Genomic DNA, 18,894 nt, shown 5'->3' on the forward strand with positions numbered 1-18,894 from the left:
GCACCAAAATACTTCAATAGATTGTTACAGTACGAGTAACTTGAAACTAAATACAGTTTCCATTGCCGATCCAATGATCCCAATCCCTTTGTAATAAAGTTCTCAAGACTTTCAGCAATTAGTGTGCTACTATGGTGGAAATTAACAAAATAAATTGCCGTGTTAGATAATGAAATTCTGATTGCCAAATTTTTGTACGAAATAATTTTCCAACACTGCCTTTTATTATTCCAAATATTGAGTGTCGAATGCCAATTCTCGTATATTTGTATTGTGTAAGTTTCATGTGGAATTATTTATCTGTCCATATTTTCAGTCAGTAAATTATTTTAAGGCTTTTATTTAAATATACCATTTACCTAACAAAAACTATTTTTATTAAACAATCAGTCCCCAGCTTTAGTAAGAATAAAAGTACAGAGTAATAGTCAAATTTATTTTATTTTATTAATTAATTTAAATTATGCGCTTATTTCCATAACTGCATCATTTTCAGACAATACTGATTTTTCATTACTGCTAACTTCCGCTTTGGATTTCTTGCCTGAAAATAATAAGTAACATATGAATTAGAATACAAAACAATATACTTAATGAATGACTATAGTCGAGGGTGGAAGCCCTAAACGACGGCGTTGCATGAACAAAAGATTTCCTTTGGCAGGATTGGTCCTTAGGACCCAAGGATGGATTTAAGAAGTGGAGCCACCGAGATTTTTGATGTTAATTTTTAGGGGGGGGGGGGGGGGGGGGGCTCTCAACTTCTTGATATCTATATAATTTTAGTTACTAGGCCAAGTTTGGTATCGTTTTTGTATAAATCGGGGATGCCAAATTCATTTATGATATCATTCCGGCACCATTCCGAAGTAAAAACACATAAAATATGAAAAAAGTACATTTTTCTTTATTCCTCTTCACGCTCAAACTGCTGAAACCAATTTAGTTGAAATTTGGTATAGAGATGGTTTGAGTCCCAGGGAAGAACATAGGATATTATTAATCTCAAAAATAATCCCTAAAGGGTGTAAAAAGGGAGGTGGAAATTTGTATGGGGATTCAATAACCGCTGAACCGATTTAGATAAAATTTGGTATAGAGATAGTTTAAGTCCCGGGGAAGAACATAGGATAGTTTTTATTGCAAAAATAATCCCTTAAAAATGAATGGTAAGGTGTAGGATTGTATGGGAAATCAATAAACGCTGAACCGATTTGGATGAAATTTATGTCTACATCTTTGATTTAGTCGAAAATGATACTAAACTTGACTTAGAACCTAAACTTAAAGAATTATAACCTCAGACGTCGCAGACGCTTAAAAACCCCCCCACCCCCCACCTGCATCAAAAATCTGGGTGGCTCCACTTCTTAAATACATCATTGGGTCCTAAGGAGCAATCCTGCCAAAGGAAATCTCTTGTTCATGCAACGCCGTAGTTGGCCTTTTTATGCTCTGAGGCCTCTGAGCACCATCAACTACTATACATTTTTTTAAGTATGTACCTACATATTTCACATGTACAAATTTGGCAAGGATGGGGTAGGTTGTAATTGTAATACTCGTAATGCTATCAATTAAGTCTCTATACTACATATCTACAGGATTCGTAAAAGTAGTTGAGGCAGACAACAGGACTGGATCGTGAAACAGTTGTAATAAATAGAGGTTTTCTCGCAGATCATACTACGACCCAATAACCTATTATCGCCATCCCTGATAGGGGAACTCACCTCTAAGGAAAAGCGGCGGCAGCGTCGCAACGGTGAGGTAGCCGGTGTGGCCCGGCGTGCTCGGCGGCCACGCACCCACCACGTAGTTCGTGTCTGATGTTGGCCTCTCGTCTACTGGGTTCTCGGAGCTCTGGAAACAAAGTACATCAGTACATCACGTTAAGAAATGCGCACGGATTCGGACTCTTACGGCCGTATTTGAACAATGCTTATAAGATGTCAGAACAATACGATACCGTGACAGATCGGTATCGTATCGTAGTATCAAAAGTGACGTTTTTGGTTGTAGAACTGTACATTTTTGAATAAAAGTCTTATTAAAAAAGTAACTAACCGGTTAATGTTTCAAGCTTGGGTTAATGTAGTAATTCACCGCAAATAGCTACATGATAGAGTATGTTTGTATAAAATAACAAGCATGGGTGTGCCAATTTTAAAGACGCGGTAACTGACACGCGTGCATAATTTACGCGAGTTAATTAAGCCCGAGATGCTAGCACGGTGCGTTACTCAAATTCCGATAGAATTTTGCAATAGAATGTATAGGAATGGAAAACATACCTACTGTACAGACCTACTTATGCTTTGAACCAGTAGCGAGATAGAAGGCAAAGCCGGAATATCTACATCATGCTAGGCACAGGCTTACTATGTTGCTAAACGGGCGATGAGTGTGACGGGATGACACCATGCGTCACATATTGCTAAACGTGTAAGACCAACAGACGTGCAACGGCTGCCAATACAGAAATGTGATCCATCATGCTAGGCTCAGGTTAGCTATGTTGCTAAACGGGCGATGAGTGTGACAGGGTGACGCCATGCGTCACACAGTGCTGAACGTGTAAGACCAACATACGTCAACAACTGCTAATTCAGGAATGTAATGCGTCATGCTAGGCACAGGCTCGCTATGTTGCTAAACGGGCGATGAGTGTGACGGGATGACGCCATGCGTCCCAGAGTGCTAAGCGTGTAAGACCAACAGACGTGAATTACCGCCGATACCCCATTAGCGGCTGTCGACCGAATACGTGCTTGATGGTGCGGTACAATCCTATTGAAAATGTCATAGATGTTCACATTTGAATCTAACAACACATAATAATTTAATAGAATTTTACTAAGCGTTCTGGCATTACTATAACTTAAGTACCTACCCATATAATTAGTAGGGGGTTTACCGACTCAATTGTTTAGAGGGGAACAATATTTATCAATAGATTTTCAATTTGTATCTTTGTATCTAAATTACTACAAAATGATAGAACTATTTGAATAGAACCTGTGAATCCTGTATTTTTTTCTTGAGATATTGAAAGCATAATATTAGGTATGTACGTATATAGAACCTTAGTAGTGGTACCACTTGTGTACCCGCTGATACCGCAAGGGGGTCAGGGCGGGGAATGCAATTATCGATGTCACGGGGCACGCGCGACCTTCGCACCATCGCAGCCGGTATTCCACATGGATCATGGGAATCAAACAAACGTTATCACAGGTGTTTCGATAATCGCCAGGCGAGATCCATACACTAGGTATGTTTATCGTGCAAACTCATATCTCTTCATGGTTTATTTGGATGACTATTAATTTTGACGAGTGTTCCGCATAGACCTATAAAGGTTTTAAGGGTTAGCATAAAAAAATTATGAGCTTAAAAGACGAGTCAGAAATGCACACACGAGTAGTTTCGTTCGAGAATCTCAGGTACCTCAGTTATCATAGTACCTAGATACAATTTTAACGAAAGCAAGCCTAATGTACATCATTTAACAATATTGTAAGGCTTAGTTTATGTAAGTTAGACGTGTACTGTATAAAATATACAAATCATATTTATGTTATTGTAAGTAGGTACGCAACGTAAGATATTTGGAAACTGCAGGTGGCTACATAGGTATCAATATTTTAAAGAAGCTACGCTTCAATGGAGATATTGCGTAAGCTTAGAATTAATCCAAACAGCAAAGGCGGCATTTAACGGTACTGTTAGGTTTTAAATGACAGGCGAGCGGTGGCGCCTTCTAATGACAGAGCGGAGATGTCCTCTCATCTCGTGGGATTACTAAATGTAGTACATTACATGGGGTGTAGGTATTGCACAGCTTTTGTTTGTAAAACCTTGGATGGAGCGAAAGTACAATTGCAGCTGCAGTCTGTGCTATTGGAATCGTAGCTGATATTTGTATAAAATTACCTAGAGGTAGTACCTATGCTTTAAAACTAACATACTATGGTCATTCACATAAAAGCGAGATATTTTCCATGGAAATTGGTTGTGATGAGTTCTCGCCATTCGGTACCGTCGCACGTGCTATGTTAAAATTTTGACTCGGTAACTGCCAGCGTAGTGTGCCTAAATATTGAGAAATGATCACGATGAAGATTTAATATATAGCAACAATTACCTATTTTCATTGCCACTGCGGCGAATATAATACCGCGGCGAGTACTACACACCAAATAAATAACCACGAATCAAGTTCATTCTGGCAGGTAATACATGTTCACATGTCAGGCTTTTTATTCAATAGTAATCTGTGTCTATTAACATTTTTTGCCACGCATACATAATTCCGAAACAATACGGAACAAATTATGCCTTCATTCTTCAAACAGCCACTTAGTGCTGATCTTTAAAATGACTAATAAAAACATTTGTTCGGATTTCCTCTTTCTATTGACGTTTGATTACAGCAAAAACTCGTGAAGATAACTTCCTCTTATGTATAAAGGGGCATGCAGTACGTGCCAATACCTAAGTACCGTCCTAATAGCGATGGCGGACCTTGACAGAGTTGTGGTGAAGATTGCCACTAATTGAGCAGAGCCTGTATCCGTACGACCGCAGTTTGAACTTAGCTGACCTTGGCCTGGTGGTGTCTCAAATGCTACGTTTGTGTAGCTGAGTTGTCAGGAAACAAGTGCGAGTCGGACTCGCGTTTGTAGGGTTCCGTACATAAGTCCGACTCACGCTTGACTGCACATTTCTAATAGGTTTTCCTGTCATCTACAGGTGAAGAACTATTTTGGGTATTATTTTCATAATTTTAGACTCAGTAGTTTCGGAGATAAAAGGGGGGGAATGGTCATTTTTTGGCTATTTTCTTAAATAACTTCGATTCCTATGTATTTTAAAATTATAAAAAAGACATGTCCATCTTTGGGTCACTAATTTACACATGTGTACCAAATTTCAACTTAATTGGTCCAGTAGTTTACGAGAAAATAGGCTGTGACAGACGGACAGACAGACGCACGAGTGATCCTATAAGGGTTCCGTTTTTTCCTTTTGAGGTACGGAACCCTAAAAAGGTCTACATCTAAGGTATGCTAAGTTAAGGTACCTATGGTAAGGTGTGTTAGTTAGTGTTATTCTAAGCCGTAATAATATGTTTTGCTAATTTTTATTATCAGTAGGTATAATAGTTAACAAAAAAGATAAATTAGGTATTGCAGGATATATTAAACATTCAACTTATGTTACCGTTGTTAGTAGATTATCTAATCATTTACCTCAGTAACACAACAGAAAAACCACAAAATAAATCTTTGAAAAACAACATAATAAGCGAAATCATTGCAATGTGCGCAGACGCACCGCAATTACGCAACATAAATCCGAAGTGCGTGATCGATGGACGAAACTACGAAAATGGAACTACAACTCGCCAGGCCAGTTTAAGCGTATTGATCAATTGCTTCTAATTTATTTAAAAGTCACAACTCGAATTGATACGTTGGATAAAATTTGTTAAGCAAAGAAACTGGCCGATAAAATATTCATTTATAGACATGACTAACTACAAATCTGATCCAAATTAATAGAACCAAGCTACAGCCTACAACCGCCTAATGCTGCTGAACGAACATTAAGTCGAGATTAAAACATAAAACCTTCATGCTGTCAACACAGAATTTAACCTCACCACTGGATGACATGTTGAAAAAGAACAAAAAATAAAAAAGAATAACGAGCAAAGAGGCGCATTAAGAATTGAGATAAGAGAGACGAACGAGCACTCAAGACGCGCGCGGCCACTTTATTATTTATTGACACTCAGAATAATTATTACTTGCCGGTTGGCCCGTGCCGAAAATGCCCGACTAAAGAGTGTCAAAGACCCTAATGCCATCAATCTGGAAATAAATATTTTTTACGCTAAATGGTCGCTACTAAGTTTTTGGAAACATGTGTTTACTTTCATTTCAACAGATCTTTTCGACCAGAACTTTTATAATTAGGTACTTTTCAGACAATTAGCCATGTTGATATGTTTCTTACAAATGTATGCTGAAACATAAGTATGTTACGAGCCTCCGGATATTTAAATTATAATACAGTGTAAACTCCATATAGCGTCACTCGATATAACGTTTTACTCTCTATAACGTCGACATTTTATGGCTATAGTTGCTTTACTTTAATATTAATTCCTCTCTATATAACGAAAACTCTCCATAACGTCAAAAATTGTCCGGTCCCTTTAGTGTCGCTATATAGAGTTTACACTGTATTTCAATGACAGCTGAATAACTACTTAGGTACCTACTTGTCAGTAATAAAAACATACAATCATTAACTAGAGCTAGAAAAGTATTCATATTAATCATATTATACTATAAACATATATATGTTCGTATATTGATATAAATAAAGTCCTCTTGCTAATCAAAACACCTCCATTATTCTTAACAAATCTGTCCGAAACAAAATGTTTTAAAAATAATAAATGAGCACAAAATGACGCAGCTGCCAAACACTTGCAAGAAGCCTTATCAGAGCCATGTTGGTGTCTCCATAACTGTCAGGGATTGATAAATACTCGTTTGAATTTAGACGTCCGTATTGGAGAAAAATAAAAAAATATAAAAAGCATCGGTAGCAGTCAGTACATGTATAAGATAAGTTACACGCGAGGAACAAATGAGTCAGAAATTGTTTTAGGTTTTGAATATTTAATTGAATTTTACTGGGGCGACTGTCTAGTCTACTAAAATTTAAATTTATTTTATAGACATAAAAATGTTGTTAGGTAGTACCCACTAATACCTACTAAGTACTTAGGTATCTATATACACTTACATATTATTCTCTAGAGACGATACTGACACCTGTATGTATATCTAAGCAACATAATCAAGTAGGAATTAAATGAGAGCAATTATATTTTATGTTATTTTTTATTCTGTTGAATAATTGGGATATTTTGCTGTTATTATTGATGAAAGTCATCTCATCTACGCAAGTGTCATAAGAAGACTAGGTATGTGTTTTGTGGGTTCACTAAACCGGTGGCAATGGACCAATTATTTTTTGATCAATTTTCACATCACTAAAAGCATTTAAAACAACAAAAGCTCCATATTTCGCCACAGCGGCAGCGCGTGATTCATGCGATCCCATTATTGACAGCCAGCGGTAATGGCGATTGATATACGCGCCGTTTAATCGATGCTTGCGCAATCAATCCATCGATCCCGCGCATCGAGCTGTATCCTTCGGTTTCGTATTGATCTTTTTAATGTTTCAGTGCAGTAAGTATGTCCTGATTATGTAACACGATTTGATATACTTACCTAGTTATAATATTTCATCACGACTTAAACACTCATTATAAAACATCTTGACCGAGTGAAACGAATTAAGGGTAGGTTAATGTCATACCTACGTTGAAGTTTTAATGTGTCGCTCTAAATACCAATACTACATAAATTTTAAATCTTTTTATATAATAAAATGCCATAAGAAATAAAGCCATGCGTGAAACATCCCTATAAGCCGGGCGGGCAGAACAATGGAAGTGCAAATCATCTGTGTTGGCAGGAAAAAGCGGTAATTTCACGGGTGTTCGGGCGGACCGGGCACGTGTTCGGTGTGACATTCCATGCGTGCCTGATACTGGCCACTTAGCCAGTTTATTCTGACCTTTTCGAGTCTTTTTTTCAATACATAGTTCTATGTAAAATAATATACATAACCATGCTTGTTGTATGCGAATGTCTTGAATTTATGTAATCTGTGATGAAATTAGACGAATAAGACGTTCTTTAAGACAGCAATAATACCTGTACCAAATACGAATACACCACATTTTTTGATATGAATTATGCTTATAAAAATAAATCTAAGTAAGTTGTCAACTATAGGACCGAAACACGTGCTTCGCCGGGTCCCTGAGATGCTTAGCATAAGACCATAATGTAACCAATGTACGAAAATACTAAGAGTTTAAATCAACAGGTGCTTATATCCGTTAGTTGAAGTCTGTTAAACGTAAGAAATATTCAATTTAGAAATTATTTAAAGCTCTGCATTAAAATTTATATACGCAATTACATACTTTAGTGCCAATTAAATAACACAACGCAGAAAATATACATATGAAACGCCGCCGCACTCTTGTTGGTGTGTATTTCACGGAATGAAATAAAACGATGTTGAACAGTTCACAACTATATTGATAATCCAGTATATTTTACAATCGACCGTTAGGATTCCAAACCGTCATACGACTGAACTCGTTTCAAGTCCGATGCCCGTTCATTCTTCAATCCACCCTCAATATCGAATAATCAACTGTCAACTTATTAGGTCCGTCTACCTACAACTAAAATGTTAGTGGGTGGTTACCTTCATTATAAATTAATGTTACAGTCGGCCATCCGATTTTAAAACGAGTCCCTTCGTTTAAGAGATAACTCATTGAACAGATTTCACTCAACTATACATCATTTAGAATCTTCATATATATATTTTTTCATGAGATAATATTTGAGCAAACACAGATCATGTTACTTTTTCATTTACGATATTACATTAAATCTACATGATTTTAATCTAAGATAAATAACAAAAGGAAACAACATTTAACATCCTGAATATAAATCAGTCTTAAAACTAAGATGTCAAAGATCCGTCTTTAACATTCAGACATAACTCATTTTGAGCTATGTTCAGTCATGATAACCTTAATCATGCTCCAAACGATTACCGGTATTGATTCAACATCTCATCCTAAAGGTAATAAATCTGAATTTGTCTAACGTATGCAATCTACTCTTCCGAGGAACTGTCATCAGTAGAAGATTTGCTAGTAGGATCATTATCATAACTCATCCACGGGAATATCTTATCAAGCGAGACTATACCTTCATAACGTCTACCTTTCTTCGTAAGGGGTGTGTCTTCAATTACAAAGCGGTCATGGGGCAAGACTTTTTTGATTCTATAGGGTCCTTGACACTTGGATTCAAGTTTCTTCGACTGACCTGTTCCTCCAACTATAGCTCTAACTACCCTAACTAGATCTCCTTCTTTATACTGAGTGCCCTTCTTTCTACTCCTATCAAATCTATCTTTATTCTTTTCTTGGTTTTTCTCTATGGAATCTCTTGCCTGTTCCCTAATTTCTTCTAGGTTTGGTTCTACTACATCTCTATCTATTTCCTCTATCACCTCGCTTAAAATTCCCTGAGAAGCGTTGGTCGCTTTCATGCCAAAAAGTAACTCGTTCGGTGACTTCTTCGTTACCTCATGCACCGTAGAATTAATTCCAATTTGAACGTCTTGGACATATTCATCCCATTTATCAGGGCTTTGGCCGTGAGACATTGTGCTAAGGGCAGACAAGATGGTGCGATTATAGCGCTCCACCTGGCCATTGGCACGTGGCGTGGCCACTGCGTTCAATATATGTTTGATTCCTAACTTTTGGGTAAACGTTTTAAACTTTTTACTCGTAAAACTTGTACCTCGGTCTGTCACTAATCGCGTCGGGGGTTTGAAATAGCTAAAGTAATTTTTGAAGACCTTTATACTTTCCTTCGACTTAGTGCTACGGACAGCAGTTAGATTGACGTATTTGGTAAACGCGTCCACAATCACAAGTAGGTACGAATTTTTGCGCTTACTTCGTACGAACGGTCCTAAATGATCTGCATGTACCGTGTGAAATGGCACTTCGACTTTTGGAATCGGGTGAAGTTCTCCTTCTTTAGCCCCAGCCGGAATTTTGTGGTGGGCGCATTCTAAACAAGCCGACACATACTTTTTGGTAAACCGACGCATCTTGGGGAACCAATAGTGTGATTTTAGCCGCTGCAAGGTTTTTTCGAAGCCGAAATGACCCACGTCATCGTGGTTGGCTTTCAATATTTGCCAACGGACGCCTCTAGGAACCACCCAACGCATCGTGTTCTCATCAATGATACGATACACTCGACCGTTTTTCAATTTATATTCTTTATGTATATTTACAATTTTTGTAGTTGAAGGGTCTTGTAGAATATCTTTAATATGTTTTATTTCCGTATCACTAGATTGGACAGTCGTGATCCAGTCTTCAAGGTTCACTGAAAGGACGTCGAGTACGTGTGGTGGTTCATCATTGTCGTTGATGGGACTGCGGCTAAGCGCATCAACGTGCGCCATTTTCTCTCCTGCTCGATATTCAACTTCACAATCGTACTCTAAAAACTGTATCCACCATCTTGAGATACGAGGAACAAGATCCCTCTTTGTGAATGTTGAACGTAGGGCATTACAGTCGGTGACGATTGTGAACTTGACCCCGAGCAGGTATACCCTAAATTTCATAAGTGAGCTTACGACAGCCAAGGTTTCAAGCTCAAAGGAATGTAGCTTTTGTTCGTCGATAGTCGTTTGTCGACTATAGTATGCTACGGGGCGCCAAGGGTCGGAACCTGAACGCTGCAGCAAGATGCCAGCTAAGCCCATTTTGCTTGCGTCTGTATGGAGCTGCGTTTCAGCAGTATGATCATACAGAGCAAGTACAGGCCTTTCGACGAGACGTTTTTGTAGGCTCTCAAATGCATTAGCCTCGATTGAAGTCCATCTCCAAGGGGTGTCCTTCTTCAAAAGACTCGTCAACGGCCTAGCTATTAATGCGAAATCCTTGACGAATCTTCTAAAGAAGCTTGCCAAACCCAGAAACCTTCGAACGTCATGCTGGTTTGTCGGAACAGAGAATTTTGAAACGGCTTGCACTTTTTGCAGCCCAGGCTTGACACCCTCTTTACTTATTTCAAATCCCAAAAATTCAATACTCTGTTGGAAGAAGTTACATTTTTGCTTCTTAAGAGTAAGACCACTTTGCTGCAGTACACTAAGAACTTCTTCCAGCCGAGTCAAGCCCTCCTCAAAGGAGGCCGCTGGGATCAAAATATCGTCCATGTAGATAACAACATATTTGATCTTGGCCAGGACCTTATGCATTACCCTCTGAAATACTGCTGGTGCGTTTGCCAGGCCGAATGGCATGCGGGTATACTCGTACTGCCCATCCGGCGTGACAAACGCAGTCTTCTCTATGGATTCTTCTGCAATGGGTATTTGGTGGTACCCTGACGCGAGATCGAGCGTTGTGAACACCGTCTGTCCAGATAACTGGTCCAGCAAATCTTCAATCCGAGGCAGGGGGTAGTGATCGCGTTTAGTTTTATTGTTGAGTGCGCGATAGTCGACGCAGAGTCTCTTTTCACCAGATTTCTTGTGTACCAAAACAATTGGACTGGCATAGGGTGACTTGGACTCCCGAACTATCCCGCACTCAACCATGTCATCTACCATACCCTGGACAAGTTGCCGTTCTGAATGTGACATCCTATATGGTCTATAAACCACAGGTTCCGAGTCTTTAAGCTGGATAACCATTTCAGCTTCGGTTGTGAACCCTAAATCACGTAAACCAGTTGAGAAACAGGTTTCATATTTATCCAGTAATCTATTCAGCTTATGATTTACATCGGAAGGCAGATTGTCTCCACATCTAATCGATTCATCTGAAATGTCCTTCTGTTCAGCTGTAACTGACACATTCTGCACATGCTTCACCGCATTCAAATATCTGGCGCGAGTAACGAGTGAACCCTTAAGAATGGTTAAAGGCTTTGCACCTAAATTCTGTACGAGTAGCAAACAAGTGCCTAAATTGATTTCATACTCACCCGGCAAAAGATAATATTCACTACCAACACCCCCCCTAACCGAGCCACTAACGTAGACAATTCCGCTGAATTGTTTATCCGCAATGACCCGAACTGCACTCATTGAGCCTTCAGCGATTGTTACGTCTTTTTCCGCTTTAAGTAACAGTTTCGTGTCATTGTCTTCATCTACTCTCACAAATCTCAATTCCGATGATGTTTTGATAATGCAAACATTTGGTCGTTCTGTATAGGAGTGTCCTAATAGCAATGAACAGTTAATAAGATGGTCGTCAACTATATAAATCTCTACTCCCTTTTCAGTGACGCCCTGAACATCAATTATGGCTTGGGTATGCCCCAACGGAATGTATGGTATTAAACCTAGCCCCTTTAAAACAGTACCATTAACTGTTGTCCACTCTAGTCCTAACGTTTCCGCATCTGACTTACGGATAAGAGTAGTCTCAGAACCCAAATCTACGAGACTAGCTATCGGTTTGCCATTAATTTCAATTACCATCTTATATTTACTGCTGGTATTGTCATTTGATGAGTCATGCAGATTCTTGTCATCTTTGTTCACATGGATAACTCTCATAACGCTTTTATCCTTTACTTCAGGTTTAGTTGCCTTTTTGGGACAGTCACTAATAGCATGACCTATAAAATGGCAATACGAGCATTTAACAATGGGTTTTGGGCATTTAGAACACGGGTGTCCCTTCTCTTTGCAATTAAAACACACCACACTATCTGAACTTTGCCGTGGTTTAAGAGGGGTTGCGTCGCTACTGCTAGTTCTGTAACTTTGTTTACTAAACGTGTTATTATTATTAGAAACTTTTCTATCTTTCTTCAGGTCTGTGCTGTTTTCTTTATTCTGAACTTTAATGGTTTTAAAGAATTGCAAAACTTGTTCTGTTTTCTCAAAATGTGCCGCTTGAGCGCCTACCCTGACCCCTCTGTCGTCTACACCATGTATAATGCAATCTATAGCTTCCCTACCGAAAATTTTGCAGCGATTTAATAAATTTATTTTCGAGAAATAGTACAATTCTAAGGATTCGCCGAAACGAGCCCTCTTAGCTAGCATCTCTGTTAATAAATCTGCATAATTCTCGGTTGCAGGGAATGATTCCGCTAGAAGAACTTTCCATTCGGGCCAAGTTCGTTTCAGGGATGGTAACCCTTGGTACCATAACTTAGCATGACCAGTTAGCTTAGGCAAAGCATAGTGGATAGTTTGTCTGTCGTTCCATTTATACATTTCGGCACATTCATCCACTTTGCTTAGCCAAACAGTAATTGGTTGCTCCCTACTCAATGGGTCAAAGTCCGGAATAACATTGTTTAAGACAGGAAAACTGTTATTTTGCTCATTATTCTGTTTCTTCATAACCTTTAAAAACTCTTCAAAGAAACGAGATGTTGAATCATACCTGACCTCGTCGTCCCTTCCAGGGCTCAGTCTTCGATCACGAAGCTCCAAGTACCTCCCGGTACTCTCATTGTCCCTTGCAGGGCTCCGTCTCCGATTTCGGAGCTCCATGGACCTCCCGGTCTCCACGCTGATGTCCCTGTCCGGTGTTCGTCTCCGAATAACAAGCTCTGTGAACCTCCTGGTCCTCTCACCTTCTTCAGGGCTCCGTCTAGAACTGCGTAGCTCCGAATCTCTATGACGCGCGCGTTCCTGAAGTTCCTGTCGATCACGCTCGTTCCTCAATTGACTTTCTAAAACACGTAAGCGCTGTCTCTCGAGCTCCAGCTCCTCCCGTAGCCTATCGTTGCGCAGAGAACTACGACTACGAGTACGACTTCGCGTTTGATCATGTCTCCGATTGTGAAGGTAATTTTGTTCGTCGTTAAACATACGACTACGACTCCGACTGTGCCTTCTGACGATTGAGCCAACACTAGGGTTTCGAGTTCGACTGCGACTCCTAGCCGTTCGAACACTACCAGTACGGCTACGGTGACGACTCTGCCTAGGAGTGGATAAGATTCTCTCTGACCTTATCTCTTCTCGGTGACCGGCATTTGGCACACGGTGTGCAGCAATAGTAGTCCTTGGTCCTTGTAGCACAGGGCTGCTTGGAGCTGGCTGCCCATTGTCATCATCATCCTCCATTATTTAATTTTGTCTGAAACTTGCAATAAACACACTTGTATATGTTATCATAGCCTTGTTAGAACTAAGAAAACTAGAATAGTTTCTTCAGACAAATAAGTTATAATTTAATGACTCAGTGTTCATAGGTTCATAAAAGTATAATGCATAATATTGACTATTACTGGAGGGTCAAACATGTAAATGTTCACTTTATCTTAACATGGGATCATTCAACATTATAACCTACATAACATTTTGACAATTATTTTAATGCAAACATATGTCTCGTCAACTGAAGGGTCAATTGTAGGATGTTTGCTAAAAGCACTTGTGTACCATTACTTACTAAAGAAATGTATTTTGGTAGGTTAAAGTGCCATAGATGTAAGGTTGAAGCAGTGACCTACAAACATGTAACTAAAACTAAGTAGTGACTGTGTTTAGTTTTAACACAGTAGGTATATAGATAAAGATCAACCATTTAAAAATATTTCGTAGGTCCTGTCATGCTCAATGCCTTTATCTTTATTACAGTAAGAACAGAACGCTGGTGGCACCAAGGAATATAACATTTTATTAACAACAATATTTTGTAATAAGTAAGTAGCCTAATACTACTGCGTTTCAATCACGATTAGGCAAATAAACTGTCAAGTCTTATGTAGGTACTCCACAGTAGAATGAGTATTTTTTTTTAATAATTTGATATACGTCGGTTGCAATGCAAGCCTACCTCTACGGGAATAAGGTAGGAAGTGACATGCACCCTTACTGGTACACCACGATCGCATAATTCGGTCTCTTTTTTTTTATGATTTGGCTGTGCATTAAATTGACATTGTTCTATTCCAAATCCATTTATAGCCATACAAAATGATTTGGTAGGTTTGAATTCCAATAACAGTTCACCAAGTCAAATTTAAAACTAAATGAACAACAGATATGAAATATAATTAAACCCGCATACAGTAAAATCGCAATTAACTCACTTTTGTTTTGTTTTAATATTGTTATCATTATCTTACTACAACATTTGAAAATTGTCGGTAATCACGTTCTATTCTCGACATACTAGATAGACTATGTTTTATAAATCTCTATAATAATTCTTCATAATTCTAAGTTTAACAAATATTTACTGTCGTGAAACCACTAAATACCTTTGATTATGATCATTTGTCATCCAAGCGGAAAAGAAAAAAAATCTAACCGAATTAACGGTAATTTACCTTTTCGTGGGCCTGTGTTTTTATCCCGTCTTCTGAAGTTGAAACGCCGCCGCACTCTTGTTGGTGTGTATTTCACGGAATGAAATAAAACGATGTTGAACAGTTCACAACTATATTGATAATCCAGTATATTTTACAATCGACCGTTAGGATTCCAAACCGTCATACGACTGAACTCGTTTCAAGTCCGATGCCCGTTCATTCTTCAATCCACCCTCAATATCGAATAATCAACTGTCAACTTATTAGGTCCGTCTACCTACAACTAAAATGTTAGTGGGTGGTTACCTTCATTATAAATTAATGTTACACATAGATTAACATTTATGTCCGATTAAGCCTACTAACTTTATTGTTGATTTTAAATCTTATGTATAAATGTAGGTTCTTTAATACCGGGTGTGGCCTGTAACATGAGCAAATAATTAAAACATAGATTGTACTCCTCAAAAGGTGACACTTTAGTTCAACAACTTTTAAAAATTATGAAGTATTTAGAATCCCTATTTTTCATACAAATTAAATATTATCGTCAATGGACGCCATCGCCACGCCATTATCATTGTGATTGACGTTGCTTGTCACGCCTTAAACATAACAAAATTCGCAATACATTGCGTCTTAGAATAAACTTAAGTGTATTAAAAAATAAACCACAAGTTATTTTTAAAAGTCGCTGAACAAATGTTGGTCAGTATGGGGAGTACAGCCTACAGTTTAATTTTTTGCTCATATTACAGGCCACACCCGGTATATACTTCTAGACTATATCTGAAGTTATAAACTTATTGCTTATTTGTATACCAAACAGCGTTTTTGTCGATTATATAATTCATTTTGTGGGCACATTTCTGACGAATGTACAGCAATTCGATTCGAATTTGTGGAAATTACTTTTAATTAAATTATGTACTTTACCATGCAGATAACTCGATACCCGTTATCAAGGTGGCGAAACACCACTTAAACTGTGTATTCACGAAAGTAAACGGGAACAAAAATATTGCATGCTTGTAGTACCCTCTAGAATATTAGCATATATTCCGAGAAAGTATTATACTTGAATTACTATTAGAAAATTTGGCCGGTATACATAACTTATTTTTGATTCAAAAGAAATAATAAGAAATGACCGGATTGGCCGCCCAGCCACTTTGCACCACTTATCTGAACACTCCCGCCGAAATCTTAAATTATCCGTGTATGAAAGCTCATAATAATATGCGTTTAAATTTGCATTAAAACCCTTTCAGCCAAATAGCATTAAACAGCTCGCGACTGTGACAAAATTATCTTGAATACGTTCAATGTCGGATTTGAGAGGAATATGTTTTTGTTTTCACCAGGTATAAAAAGAGTTCCTTAAGTTCACAAGAACTTTTCTACGTTTTATGGTTACCTACTCTTACTCGTAACGCATAAGTACCCGGCAAAAATCCTGATGCTTACTCCTGCTAGTCCTGTCACTGCTAAAAAGTTTGCATAAGGGTAACATTCCATTTCTGACCGCAGCTGCACTACTAGTACGAACGCGTCGGTGTTATTGTCAATTTCCATAGTAAAATGAATGGTAGTGCTGCTGTCGTTGGAAATGGTCTGTCACCTTAAGTATCTAATTATCTACATCTACTATTTGCGGTACTTCTGCAGTTTTAACAGGTGACTGCAGTTTTAGTTTTCGGGGGGGGAAGCTAGGGTATGGTCTTGGTGGGAATCGCTGATAGTGAGTACAGCATTACCTACAAAATGCCAAGAAGCCATCTGCTGTGTTCGTAGCGGAACACCGTATTGCCGCAGAGCCCTGGCCAGTCCGCGTCATCCACGTCCCCGCCGTCTCCCCTGGGAACTGCTGCAACCGCGCCGCCGCGCGACCGCTACCTTTGTGTTGCAGCTGAGCTGAGGATGCAGGGCGAAAGGCGAACCTTCTGCGCCTCAAAGCAGAACCGACTCACTAGGGAGGCAACCCGAAACAAAACCGAGCATGCCCAATGGCTCCAAGGTGGCAGCCCCACCATTGGGCTAGGGTATAGTGGGCTAATCCCTCGCTTACCTGAAACTAACTGATTAAAGAAACCGAAACAGTGCAAAACCGGACCGATCAAAATACGACGACCTTTGGCATGAAAACACGGACACGAATTGCTTGCTGGAATGTGCGAACACTGAGCGATGATAGCCGATTAGCCCAAGCAGAAGCAGAAATGCTAAGGTACAAACTGCAAATACTCGGACTCAGTGAAGTACGCAGGAATGCATTCGGGGAACTGAGAACGTCTAGAGGCCTCACACTACTTTACTCCGGGAAGGAAGATGAAGAAGACGTCCGCGAAAACGGCGTGGGATTCCTCCTCACCGATGCAGCGAAGAAGAGCCTCTTAGACTGGAAACCGATCTCAGAACGAATCATTACAGCCCGTTTTAACACAAGAGCCCGCAAGATTACTATCGTCCAATGCTACGCGCCGACGAACTTGGCATCAGAGGATAAGAAAGACGATTTCTATAGTGCACTCAACTCAACTTTGAAGAACATCCGAAAACAAGACATAGTTATCGTCATGGGAGACCTGAATGCCAAAGTCGGAGCGAACAACGATGGCTATCAACGACACATGGGCAGGCACGGGCTGGGAGTTCGCAACGAGAATGGAGAAAGGTTTATGGAGTTCTGCCTGGACAACGATCTTACCATCGGAGGGACGCTTTTTATTCATGGAGAACACCACAAATACACATGGAATTCACCCGATGGAGTCACCAAAAATCAAATTGACCACCTTGCCATTAGCGCTAAATGGCGCTCATCACTGCTCGATGTTCGTAACCGCCGTGGGGCGGATATTGACAGTGATCATCACCTGGTGGTGGCCGAAGTGCGGCTCAAAGTAGCCGTAGCTCGACGCACCGACAATGTCACCAAATTAGGCAAACAATTTGACGTCACAAAACTGCGGAACCTGGAAACAGGAGATGCCTTCAAATTGGAGCTACAAAATCGTTTCTCGGTGCTGGATGCGGACTCTACCTCAGTCAACACGGAGTGGAATCGCATTAAAATGGTCTACACAGAAACCAGCTCCGTCGTTCTTGGACTTAAAACACACAAACGAGAAGACTGGATGTCACAGAAGACTTGGGACCTCATTGAAGAAAGAAGGGAACTTCATCTTAAAATCCTGGCGACCAGCGACGCGATATTATTAGAAGACCTGAAGCTGCAATACCGTCTGATCCGCAGGCGAATCTACCGTAGTACCCGGTATGATAAGCGGGTTTGGACAGATGGTGTTGCCGATACCGCCCAACGTGCTGCAGACTCCGGTAATCTCAGGGAGATGTACAAGGCAACAAGAGTCTTAGCCGGAAGCCAGAAGCGCAAGAAGAAACCCCTGAAAGACAAAGAAGGCCAACTGATTGTGACATCCGAGGGACAGCTAGAACGCTGGCGTGAACACTTTGAGGATATCTTCCGCGTCCCCAACGACCCCAGCACTGACAACACACCCGCAGACAGCTCGCCCTTGCTGAGACTGAATATCGACGTGTCTCCACCTACGAATCAAGAAGTAGCGAATGCCATCAAATCGCTCAAAAACGGCAAAGCCCCAGGAGTCGACCTCATCACAGCGGAGATGCTAAAATCTGACTTGCCGACCGCCGTGAATGCCCTTACACCACTCTTGAATAGCATTTGGCTTGCTGAAGAGTTACCGGACGACTGGAACAAGGGACTTCTCATCACCGTGCCAAAAAAGGGAGACCTCAGCGATTGTAGCAACTGGAGAGGCATTACTTTGCTTTCGACCCCATCTAAGGTGCTCTGCAAGATCATCTTGGATAGGTTGTCGAGGGTCGTTGAACCTCT

The 18,894-nt window shown here is 39.8% G+C and overlaps 2 protein-coding genes across 2 annotated transcripts in view; both read right to left on the reverse strand.

Annotated features, from left to right (window-relative positions):
- Positions 1–422: 422 nt before the first annotated feature.
- The window catches only part of LOC134795720 (tRNA (adenine(58)-N(1))-methyltransferase catalytic subunit TRMT61A), a 97,230-nt gene continuing 78,758 nt past the window's right edge, over positions 423–18,894 (reverse strand). The window contains exons 6-7 of the mRNA XM_063767673.1: positions 1,734–1,863; positions 423–544 (exon numbers count right to left, since the gene is read on the reverse strand). Of these exons, the coding sequence (XP_063623743.1) occupies positions 462–544; positions 1,734–1,863 (213 nt within the window). The 3' untranslated portion in view covers positions 423–461. The remainder of the gene's footprint in view (positions 545–1,733; positions 1,864–18,894) is intronic.
- Positions 7,997–15,342, reverse strand: LOC134796705 (uncharacterized). The gene is made up of 4 exons (XM_063768883.1): positions 15,030–15,342; positions 9,654–13,831; positions 9,012–9,422; positions 7,997–8,007 (listed from the first exon to the last, which is right to left on the reverse strand). Exons 2-4 carry the CDS (start codon positions 13,816–13,818, stop codon positions 7,997–7,999), a joined length of 4,587 nt encoding a protein of 1,528 aa, XP_063624953.1. The 5' UTR covers positions 13,819–13,831; positions 15,030–15,342.

The sequence above is a fragment of the Cydia splendana genome, chromosome 1 (assembly GCF_910591565.1).
Source record: "Cydia splendana chromosome 1, ilCydSple1.2, whole genome shotgun sequence".
Lineage (NCBI taxonomy): Eukaryota > Metazoa > Arthropoda > Insecta > Lepidoptera > Tortricidae > Cydia > Cydia splendana.